General features: G+C 41.5%; 1 protein-coding gene across 1 annotated transcript in view; it reads right to left on the minus strand.

The window, feature by feature from the left end:
- Nucleotides 1-11084, minus strand: part of LOC132710553 (vomeronasal type-2 receptor 26-like) — a 72141-nt gene extending 61057 nt beyond the window's left edge. The window contains exons 1-2 of the mRNA XM_087888584.1: nt 11002-11084; nt 8705-8934 (exon numbers count right to left, since the gene is read on the minus strand). Of these exons, the coding sequence (XP_087744710.1) occupies nt 8705-8934; nt 11002-11084 (313 nt within the window). The remainder of the gene's footprint in view (nt 1-8704; nt 8935-11001) is intronic.
- Nucleotides 11085-12428: the final 1344 nt, after the last annotated feature.

Here is a 12428-nt window from a genome sequence, read left to right on the forward strand (position 1 = left end):
TCAGGGGTGAGTTCTAAATTTTTTTACTACCGGTTCTGTGGGCGTGGCTTATTTCGTGGGTGTGGCTTGGAGGTCATGTGACTAGGTGGGCGTGGCTAGCTGGTCAGAGTCATTTCTGGAAGGTCCTCGCACTTACGACCAGTCCTCGCACTTACGACCCGACTCATTTGTTTGCTTTTAATACTGATCAGCTGTAGGACGGCCCTTTGAAGCCCCGTGGCAAGAGTTTAAACAGTTTTTTTCCCTCTAGTCATCAGCTGGGACTCAGGAGGCAGCAATAGATTGAGGGTGGGACCAAATAAAAGGTAAGAATAACGTGGGGGGTGGGGGGGTGGGAGGGCAGGGGGGAGAACCGGTTCGGTGATGTCATATTGTCACCGCTACTGGCTCGGCCGAACCGGACCGAACTGGGAGGAACCCACCACTGAACCTGTTGCTGTGAGTAGATTGCTCTCTGATTGTCTTTCAGCTTGCTGGTGTCATGTGGGAAGGTAGAATATATAACATTAGCTCCACCCGGGTGATTTATGAACCCAAGTATGTTCCAGAGTGAGGTTAGGGTTCCCCTGAGGATCTAGTGAGTTAATTAAGTACCCTTGCAGAACAAAGAGATGTACTCGCATTTATAAATTTCAGAAAGGAGGGAAAGTGTTTTTATTTTCTTCATAACATTTCAGGTGCTTCTTTGAGAATGATCTGATAAACATTACCCCAGGCCCTGTGTGCTGAAAATTCCTTTCTTTCCCCTCTTTTTAAAAAAGTTTTATTACATATAAAAATTCCATTTCTAAATAAACAATATGTTCTCTGGGTACAAGTAATTTTGAGAAATAATAATCATAAAGTTTACAATGATGTTCATTACATTGGTATTAGTCACATAATAGTAATAATATTTGCTTATCCATTTTAGCAAACCTTCCTTATAAAATTAGTTTTATGTTTCCATGTTTCTAACTTCTCTTTTTATTGGCTAGACATTGATAAAATGCTTCCCATGTTAAAAAGTATTCAGTTTCTTCCTTTTCCTTAAGGCTGCATTCCTTAGGTCTTAATTTATCTACTATATAGCACCATTAATATAAAACAGATTTTACCTACACGAATGGATAGGCAAGTAGAAAATCCTGGAAGACTTATATACAACAACTACAGCAAGATTATTATATGCTCAAAAGTAGAGAGTTTAGACACTATGCACAATGGAGGATGCTTGATTATTTCATATTTTTTTTAGAAATGTCATCACATCCTAAACATGCCTCAAAGAGAAATATAACTGTAGCCTATTCCTGCATTAGTTACAGATTCTTGTTTCTTATCATATTTTCTCTACAATTCAGATCTGGCCTCAGTAAGATAATGTAGCATTTGGGGGAAAAGATACAAGCCAAGAGAGCAGCTCCAGAGGTCAAAATGGAGAAGATCTCCACAGCCACCATGGACTTCCCTTTGGTGCTCAGGTAGGTGGGGAGGAAGCTGATCCAAACACTGCAAAAGACCAGCATGCTAAAAGTAATGAACTTGGCTTCATTAAAACTGTCAGGTAATTTCCTAGCTGGAAATGCCACTGTGAAACTGACAAGGGCCAAAACAGCAAGATAGGCAAGGACCATGTAAAACATTAAAGCTGAGCCTTGCTTACATTCCAAGATGGCGTCTCCTACCAAGGAGTGGAAATCCAAGTTAGGAAATGGGGGAGAGGTTCCCAGCCAGATGGCACAAAGAAGTGCTTGGACTAGGGGACAGACTAAAACAATGGAATTGGTCAGTGGTTTCCCCAAGAGTTTCCTTGTCTTGTTCCCTGGCTTGGTGGCCATAAAGGCCAGAACTACCATAACAGTTTTTGCCAACACTGAGGAAACTGCAAGGGAAAAAAGAATGGCAAAAGCAGATTGTTGGAAGAGACAGGTGATCTTCCCTGGTCGACCAATGAAGAGGAAGGAGCAGAGGAAGCAGAGCAGGAGGGAGACCAGGAGGATGTAGGTAAGATCTCGGTTGTTGGCCTTGACGATTGGTGTGTCATGATGTTTATGGAAAATTACCAGGACTGCACATGTAATTATAGAGAGAGACAGAGCTAGAGAAACTAAAGTGTATCCCAGGGTTTCTTGATAGGCAAGGAAGTGGATCTTCTTGACAATGCATTGGTCATTGTTTTTGTTGGGATATTGGTCTTCTGGGCAGGGTTCACAGTGAGCTGCATCTGAAATCAAGAGTATTTATGTAAGGATTTCTGGGACACCTACTAAGAGCATTATCCTTCACACAGATATGACATGACTCTCCCACTTCTGCTGTGGTGAATCAACAAAAGGTGTGATGAAAGGACCTACTTGGCAATTAATGGGACATCAAAAAGAGCAAGTCATCATTCATTCATAAAGGTTGTTGTTGCTGTTGTTAGTTATGAAGTTGTGTCTGATCCATCGTGACCCCACGGACTATGTATCTCCAGGCCTTCCTGTCCTCTACTATCCTCTGGAGTCCATTTAAGCTCACGCCTACTGCTTCAGTGACTCCATCCAACCAACTCATTCTCTGTCATCCCCTTCTTCTTCTGCCCTCAATCTTTCCCAGCATTAGCCTCTTCTCCAGGGAGTCCTTCCTCCTCATTAGTTGGCCAAAGTATTTGAGTTTTATCTTCAGGATCTGGCCTTCTAAAGAGCAGTCAGGGTTGATCTCCTCTAGGACTGACTGGTTGGATCGCCTTGCCGTCCATGGGACTCGCAGGAATCTTCTCCAGCACCAGAGTTCAAAGGCCTCAATTCTTTGGCACTCAGCCTCTCAGCCTTTCTTATGGTCCAACTTTCACAGCCATAGATTGCAACTGGGAAAACCGTAGCCTTGACTATATGCACTTTTGTTGGCAGGGTGATGTCTGTGCTTTTTAGTATGCTGTCTGGATTTGCTATAGCTTTCCTCCCTAGGAGCAAGCGTCTTTTAATTTATTGGCTGCAGTCCCCATCTGTGGTGATCTTGGAACCCAGGAAAATAAAATCTGTCACTACGTCCATCTATTTGCCAAAAATTGAGAGGGCTGGATGTCATGATTTTAGTTTTCTTAATGTGGAGTTTCAAGCCAACTTTTGCACTCTCTTCCTTCACCCTCATCAAGAGGGTCTTTAGTTCCTCTACCCTTTCTGCCATTAGAGGATAGGTTAGCCAGAGACAAAGGTTTGTTCGTTCCATCTATCCACTCACTGGAGACTTCCATAAGTGTTGTGGCTTTCAGTAGAATATTGCAGTAGATACTTTATAGTGGAATCCACAGAAAAAAGATAGATCAGTTAGCCATGAATGTTGCCAACTGTTGGTTATCCCTGCCTTGACTTCCCTGCTTTGTACTTTGTTTATCATTCAAAAACTCATTTAGAGGTTTTTTTTCCCCTCCATCCTTTATCTAACAAGATTATCTGAAGGGTTCTGCTGAAAAATCTACATTTGAAGTCTGCACTACCTGTCTGATTAGAAAACGTCCCTTCTGGACAAGCATCACATTGATAGCAGCAAACCGGCTCTCCCTCTGGAACTCTTCTCCTCTCTCCTGCCTGGCACCTCTTCATGCCACACCTGGCAAAGGGCACTTTCTAAGAGAGAAAAGGGAAATTCTTGAGATTAACATATTTAACAACCAGTTCGGTGATCGCGCGCTTCGCTGTGCATGTGTGCGTTCACAGTTTTACAAATACTAACTGTGTTACCACTTGGGAGTAACACACATGAGGCGTGGCAATCCGCTCTGTCGTGCCAATCAGCTGAGAAGATAAAGGTAAGTCGGGTGGGTGGGCCGACCTAATCATCAAAGCAAACCGGTTCGCTCTCAGCTGATCGTCGGAGCTACCGGTTTGCCCGAACCGAGCCGAACTGGTGGAATCCCACCCCTGATGCCGAAGATTGAAACTGGGACATTGACCTGTAATAAAAGCCTTGAGACGCTGACCTACAGGATTTCTAAAACAAAAAATAACGATGATACAACTGAACAAGAAGTTACTGCTGCGTCTCCTAACTGGGTTTCAAGAAGAGGTTCTTCGCAATCCAAACCCTTTATGCGTTGGCACAAATTAGAGCTTAAATGTGCTATACGCAATGTTTCTTCGACAAATGACTACCATATTTTCTGACTCAACTGACCATTTTTCAAGTTAGAAGGATGCTCTGCATCTGCTGGAGAGAATGAATAATCTCTGAATTTACATTTCCTTGTAGCTCACCTTTGTGGCCCAGATGATTGCATCAGAGTTAACGGTGAAATCGTCGCCTGGGGGAGCCCTATGGTCTATTTTCCCAACTTTCGTGGGGAGAAAAGATTGATTGGGGAGAAACACCCAATTGAGAAGATCAAAGCAAGGAGAACCCAGTCCATTTTCTGAGAATGAGACTTCATCCCCAGCACTATTGTTAAATCGGACATTCCTCAAATAGTAAAGAATCTGAAAGATATAAGTCCAGAAATCGACTGAAAGCCATACATGAGAGATCTTGGCTTTGATAAGCCTTTGTTAAACATTAACTTAGGACCTGAATGTCTGTCTGAGAAGCTAAAGGAGTTCCATTAGTGGAGATCTGATCAATCAGGAGTAACACCAAGTATTTGTCTGCTTCCCCAGCACTACAAAAGCTTCACTTTATCACTAGGCATTTGTATCATAGCCTCTTCGATTCTAGTTTTACCAGATTGACCCTACATACAAGGATTTTAATGCCACACTCCAAATTTCTTTATATTCTTTTGCTCCTATGACACTTGGCTATATGATTAAATAATTTATATCATGGATATTTAAAATTCCACTGATTTTCTCTAGCTCACAATCAAAGACAGCAGAATGCAGGAATCGGTCTAACCATGTAGATACATGTAGAAGGAGGCACCTGCCCTGGTTTGTCACTTCCCTGTCCAGAGAGGTCCAATTTTTACCTTTTAATGAAGAAAAGTCTGTTGAACATCAGACCAGGAGCCCACTAGGATCACTTTGAGTCCTCCTGTGTGTGTGCTGAGAGATTCCTTTCACACAACGAGTTGAGTAGTGCAACAAATGACAAACTAAAGAAATGGGGTGGAGTCAGACAGGATGCTAAGCCATAGAAACCTGAACCAAGGTTAAAATGAGTGGACTCGAATGTGTTCTTACAGTGAGATTCAGGTTACATATTGAGGGAAACAGAGGTAGTTCTGCAAATATGCCAATTGCGACTGGTTGAGCTGACCTCTTGAAGCATTTATAACCTGAAAATATTTGCCCTTGAGTGGAGAGAAGGGAAAAGTTGCTGAAGGAAATCTTAATCTGGCGATTGTCATAAACGTGGAAGCCAAGGATGATTTGGGGAAATAGTTGGAAATCCTTGCTGATCTCAGTAACTGCAAACATCAATAGCAATAGCACTTAGACTTACTTACCACTTCATAGTGCTTTTACAGCCCTCTCTAAGTGGTTTACAGAGTCAGCCTATTGCCCCCAACAATCTGGGTCCCCATTTTACCCACCTCGGAAGGCTGGAAGGCTGAGTCTACCTTGAGCCTGGTGAATTTCGAACTGCCAAACTGCTGGCAGCCAATGATCAGCAGATGCAGTACTGCACTCTAACCACTGCACCACCACAGCTCTAAGACTGGGAGCTGCTGGTAATTCTTTTGCATGGGAACATGACAATAAAGCGCAAGTATTCTGGTGGAGTTTGCCCTGCTTTGGGATGCAATTGTTGAAGCAGCAACTCCCATGTTTCACTGGGTTTGGATTTAGTAGAACTTCAACCGACCTCTTGAAACATCTTCAAGAAGTACACCCAGATTTTCATTTTGCTGTGGATTGAAATTTCCTCCCTGGAATGTCCACTCCACTAAAAACCAAGAAACCACTAAAGACTTTTCAGGACTTTATAAGAAAATCTTTCCTCTATAGATCTTATGGACAACTGGTTTGGTTTTCTCCCCTCTATCCCTTTTCATACAAACAGTGTACTAAATTCTTCTTGTTTCCATCCATTGCTTCTTGAGGGCAGGACAGAGGGAAAGAAGCAACCTAGAACTAAGGAGACATTTCCTGACAGTTAGAACAATTTATCAGTGGAACAACTTGCCTTCAGAAGTTGCGGATGCTACAACACTGGAAGTTTTTAAGAAGAGTTTGGACAACCATTTGTCTGGAATGGTTTAGGGTTTCCTGCCTAAGCAGGGGGTTGGACTAGAAGACCTCCAAGGTCCCTTCCAACTCTGGGAATCTATTCTATTCTATTCTATTCTATTCTATTCTATTCTATTCTATTCTATTCTATTCTATTCTATTCTATTCTATTCTATTCTATTCTATTCTACTCTACTCTACTCTACTCTACTCTACTCTATTCTATTCCATCCCATCCCATCCCACCCCATCCTATTATTCTATTCTATTCTATTCTATTCTATTCTATTCTATTCTATTCTATTCTATTCTATTCTATTCTATTCTATTCTATTCTATTCTATTCTATTCTATTCTATTCTATTCCATCCCATCCCATCCCATCCCACCCCACCCCACCCCACCCCACCCCACCCCATCCCATCCCATCCTATTATTCTATTCTATTCTATTCTATTCTATTCTATTCTATTCTATTCTATTCTATTCTATTCTACTCTACTCTACTCTACTCTACTCTACTCTACTCTACTCTACTCTACTCTATTCCATCTCATCCCATCCCATCCCATCCCATCCCATCCCATCCCATCCTATTATTCTATTCTATTCTATTCTATTCTATTCTATTCTATTCTATTCTATTCTATTCTATTCTATTCTATTCTATTCTATTCTATGCCATCCCGTCCCATCCCATCCCATCCCATCCCATCCCATCCCATCCCATCCCATTATTCTATTCTATTCTATTCTATTCTATTCTGTTCTGTTCTGTTCTGTTCTGTTCTGTTCTGTTCTGTTCTGTTCTGTTCTATTCTATTCTATTCTTCACAGTTTTTAAATAATTGGTGTTTTAATGTGTACTGAGGGTATTTATATTGTAGGATACAGATATTTAATCAGTACTTTAAGAAATTTGTATGGGGAGTTTTCCTCTCTAAAGATCTGTAGACTGGATAAAAATTTACAGAGATTACCTGCCATGACTGGATATTTGAGATCCTCTTTCCAAGCCTCATCAGGGCTGGTCGCGCTCCTGATCCATACATTGCATGTAATGTGTGTCCCACGGCATGAATGGCATTGTAGATGTTGTAACTTTCACTTGTCATACTTGTTTCAAAAGCGTAATTCGGCAGATTCTGTACATTCTCCTTTCCTGTACATTGTTTTTGCCCCTTTTGTGGGTTTGTCCCTAGTTTGTGAATCTTGCAGTCAAAGACCCTTTCCCACCATTGTGGGAGAAAAACATCCCCTTGTGGGTTGAAAGGGTCTAAAGATTGGAGAAAATGGGTGAACTCCAAGGTATCACTGGTGCGCTCTCTAAAATGCAAAGACCCATGGAAAGGCATTATAAATTTCAATATGTTTTGAAATCCCATCACACTTACTTTCCAATGGGAAGTTAAAATCCAAATTTTGTGAAATGATGTCTTTGTCAATTCTTCAAGAGCGTTCATTGCCAACACTAAATCTATAATAAGACGGGAGACTCCAGACAGAACAATCACTTCAGCTTTAGACCAGGTTTTGAATCTATGAAGTAATTTCAACTTTGTAGTAGTAAGAATATCATATTGAAACATTTCAGTGAAGGCCAAGCAGATCTCCTTCTCCTGGAGCATTGGTGTCAGAGTTGAGTCCATTGTCAGTTTCAGGGGCCAGAAGACCAACCCAGTTCCACTGGAGATGCAGGAGCAGCTGGACTAAACCCACATACTGAGGAGATTCCTTGGGATTAATCCGGAGAAAGGAAGGATAAACTCTTCTCTCTCCCTGAGAGAACTCAAAGCCAACACTGAGCTGGAGAAAGTGAGAATCTTCTTTCAAAGACAAAGTAAAGGTTAATGTTGCCTTTACTTTATATTTTGCCCCGCCAATCAGGTTGACTCACTTTGAGTGGCGAGCTTAAACCTCTTCTCAGGAAGAGCCTCCACTTACAGATGTTACACAACAATATTTACACATGTTACCCAAAGAGAGAAGCAACTTGGAATTAAGGAGAACCTTCCTAACAGTGAGGACAATTAACCAGTGGAACAGCTTGCCTCCAGAAATTGTGGGCGCTCCATCACTGGAGGTTTTGAAGAAGAGACTAGACAGTCATGTATCTGAAATAGTATAGGTTCTCCTGCTTGAGCAGAGGGCTGGATTTAAAAGACCTCCAAAGTCCCTTCCAACTCTATTCTATTCATGTTGTCTGGCAGTGAGAAGAGAGAAGGCAATGGAATAAACCCATCAATCTGATACAGAGAATAAACTGCACCAAAAGGTGGATCCATTTTTTGAACAATAAGTTAGGAAGGAATTCCTCTTGGCAAGTAGAGCATTTCAGAAATATCTCATCCTTTATTTCTTTGGGGTTATATAAAGATACACACCTTGACACCTTTGGCATACATTTTATAAGTCACCTTTTCTTGGTATGAATCCGTTGATTTCATCTTTGGCTTCAATGGGCATTTGTGTTATCTGTCTACTTCATAACTTTATCTAAAGTAGCCCCCTTACCTGTGGGACCTTGTAGATATTGAAGATGGAGGCCATCTGCCTTGAGGATTTCGGGTTGTCACCTCCAATGACAGAGAGCAGGGTGTTCTGCCTGTCACATTTATAATCTGGAACCATCCGGCCTCGTGTAGAGAGTAAGGAAAGGCTGATTAAAGAAATTCTCCTCTCAATCTTCTGGTTGTCATAGATGTGGAAGCCAAGGGTGATGTTGGGGAGGAGAACCAAATCCTTGTTGACCTCTCTGACAGCGAACACCAAGGCCAGGAAGTGCTGGTAGTTCTTGGGCATGATTCTATAGTGAGAAAAACATTGAGGAACAATTACAAGAAAGCTTGTGGAGGTTTGAACCACATTAAGACATTGGGAATATTATGAAGACCAGTACTTTTAAAAAGAATCCCCGAATCCAAAAGAAAGGAAACAAATAATAGAATAGAATAGAATAGAATAGAATAGAATAGAATAGAATAGAATAGAATAGAATAGAATAGAATAGAATAGAATAGAATAGAATAGAATAGAATAGAATAGAAATTCTTTATTCTTTATTGGCCAAGTGTGATTGGACACCCAAGGAGTTTGTCTTTGGTGTATATGCTCTCAGTGTACATAAGGAGAATAAAATACATTCATCAAGAATAAAAAGATACAACACTTAGTGATAGTCAAGGTTACTAATAAGCTATCAAGTCGTATTAGGAAACAATATAAAAACAATATAAATTGAAAGATACAAGCAACATGGTTATAGTAATAAGTGGGAAGAGATAGATACTAGTAAGGAAGAGAAGAATAATAGTAATACAGTCTAGTAGATTATTTGACAGTGTTGTGGGAATTAGTTGTTTAGCAGAGTGATGGCATTTGGGAAAAAAACTGTCCTTGTGTCTAGTTGTTCTGGTGTGCAGTGCCCTATAGCATCGTTTTGAGGGTAGAAGTTGAAACAATTTATGTCCAGGATGTGAAGGGTCTGTAAATATTTTCACAGCCCTCTTTTTGACTCGTGCAGTATACAGGTCCTCAATGGAAGGCAGGTTGGTAGCAATTGTTTTTTCTGCACTTCTAATTCTCCTCTGAAATCTGTGTCTGTCTTGTTGGGTTGTAGAACCAAACCAGACAGTTCTGGAGATGCAGATGTGACAGACTCAATAATTCCTCTGTAGAACTGGATCTGCAGCTCTTTGGGCAGTTTCAGCTTTCTGAGTTGTCACAGAAAGAACATTCTTTGTTGAGCTTTTTTGATGACGATTTTGATGTTAGGTGTCCATTTTAAGTCTTGAGATATGATAGAGCCTAGAAACTTGAAGGACTCTACTGTTGATCCTGGGTTGACTAGTATTGTAAGAGGTGGTAGTATAGGAGGTGGATCTTCTTGGCAATGCATTGGTCCTTGTCCTTGTTGGAAAATTGATCTTCTGGGCAGGGGTCACAGTGAGATGCATCTGAAATCAAAAGTCTTTGTCTAAGGATTTCAGAGATATCCTGTGGCTTTCAGTTTGAGTTTGCCATTTGTTTTTCCCCCATTCTATACCCAAACCCACAGAAAACTGGTTTGGATGTACATTATCTGTTGGTTATCCCTGCCTTAATTCTCTGTTTTGTATTTCAAATCTGCTGATTTAGAACGTTTTACTTCTCACTGGTCCATGTAAGAGAGATAAATGGATCATTTCTTTCTCTGACTGGCCTCTGAGGGTCAGGACTGTTACGGGGGATTGAGGTTTGTCCCAACGAACCGTGAACCTGTTCACATGCAAACGCACTGGGGCTGAAATGAAACTGACAGAGGAGCCTTGTAAAAATACACTTTACTAGAAACATTTTAAAAAAAGGACAAATGTCTTTAAAACACATCAATAGCTAACACTTATCTTCATTAGCCGTCTCTCCAAGTTCCTCTCCTGCAATACTGAAACCAGTCCTCTTAACCCTTTCCAAAGGGAAAGGCAAAAGCTAATACAACACTAAGTAGTTTCAGGATCGGTATATCATCGAGTCAGTGGGAAGCGGCAGCGTAAGGCTTCTCAGCAGTGATGAGTGAGAATGTCCTGTAGAGAGCTTCTGTGAATCAAGTCACCTGTAGAGTTGATCCAATCAGCATCCTGGTTTGAAGCTTCTGGCAGGAAACTTCTAGCAGGGAAATTCTCCAGCTCTTCCTCTTGGTCGTGGCTTCAGCAGCAGTAGCAGCAACTACAGCTCAGAGACAACAGCAAATGCTGGCTTGTAGGCATATGCTGGCTTGCATGCTCAGCTCAGCAAAGGCAAGCTCTCTTCTCCTTTCTCTCTAACTCTCTGGCTCTGAGCTTCAGCTCTAGCTCAGGCATCAGGCAGGGACTTTGTTCCAGCTCTGTCTCTTTACTCAGCTCTCTGAGTCCAGGCTTCTTCGGGCTTCTTGGCTCTCAGCTGTCTTGGCTTGGCTTGCTGAATCGTTAACTTCTGCATTTCCACTAGGAAACATGGGATTTCTTTGGATAGTGAAAGTGTTTTTATTTGATTTATATTTGTCAGATGTAAATGCCTTATTCTCCAATGTGTAAATAGTGTACAGACAGGGTATCAGGGGTTAACTTATTCTTCACTTCTTAATGTATGCATAATTCACCACTCCCACGTATAGCTCCACCCATTGTATATATAAGGAGCTACCTACACCATTTTCCCTTGCTTCTATCTGTGAATATTCAGTGAATATAGAATGCCTAATGTAAATAAAAGAATATATAGTTAAATCTTTAACTCTTGTTGATCTTATTGAGTCTGATCCTGAAAATATTGCAACAAACTGGTAGCAGAGGATGGTTAATTGACTCAATAAAAAAGCTTTAAAATGTCTAAGAAAGATAGGCCCAACACCAGGGCCTACAGCAAAGAAATGGAAATGGAACAAGAAATAATCAACGAATCCACGAATGCAATTTCGAGAGAATCCGAAGAATACACCACTGAAGACGAAGAAATAATTGATGACCAGGAGGAAATCGAAATAGAAAATAACGAACTCAGGTCAGAGATATTAAAACTATTAAAAAGCCAGAAGAATGATGAAAGCCTCATCGCGAACCTCCAAGATATGCTGAAGAACAGCGGAGCAGCGAGAGAGAAAAACATCACCAATGAAAAACCCAAAGATCCAAAAATAGTGAGTAATATGACTGCGGAGAAAATCATTACAAAGAAGAAAAACGATGATCCCGCGCAAAAATTTGAATGGCGGCCATCTTGGTTTCAACCGGCATCCAAGATGAACGAAGCAGAACCAATCAGCAAGCTCAATTCAAAATTTCTGGCGCGAAAAATATTATCAGACAACGAAAACGAAAAGGAAGATTCAAACACCTCAGAAGAATCAGAACCAGAAAGCGAGGAAGATCCAACAAAACACCAAATAAAATCAGCGATGAAAACGCTCTTTGCTGCATTTGGGCCAAAACTGAAAATTACTAAAAAGACACCAAAAAAGCGAACGAGCAAGCCAATGCCTCAAGACCTGCCCGCTCCCATCCTGACTACTAGAGCGCTGACGCCGGAACCCAGAGAGCCCTGCCGATACCGCCCTACGCCGCAGACCGAAGCAAGCACCAACGCTCTCAATAGAAGAGGAAGAACAGCCACCGTCGCCAGAACCCCCAAAGTCGAACCAGAGACCGACTCATCTGAAGAAGAGCAGAGCGAGCAAGCCGCAATGAGGAGAACCTTCCACGACGACGCCGAAGAAGAAATGAGCAACGCGCATGCGCGAAACTACGCTGACGATCCGGGAAGACATGAACAGGAGAGAAGATCATG

The sequence above is a fragment of the Pantherophis guttatus genome, chromosome 1 (assembly GCF_059756535.1).
Source record: "Pantherophis guttatus breed Tessera chromosome 1, ASM5975653v1, whole genome shotgun sequence".
Classification (NCBI taxonomy): Eukaryota; Metazoa; Chordata; class Lepidosauria; order Squamata; family Colubridae; genus Pantherophis; species Pantherophis guttatus.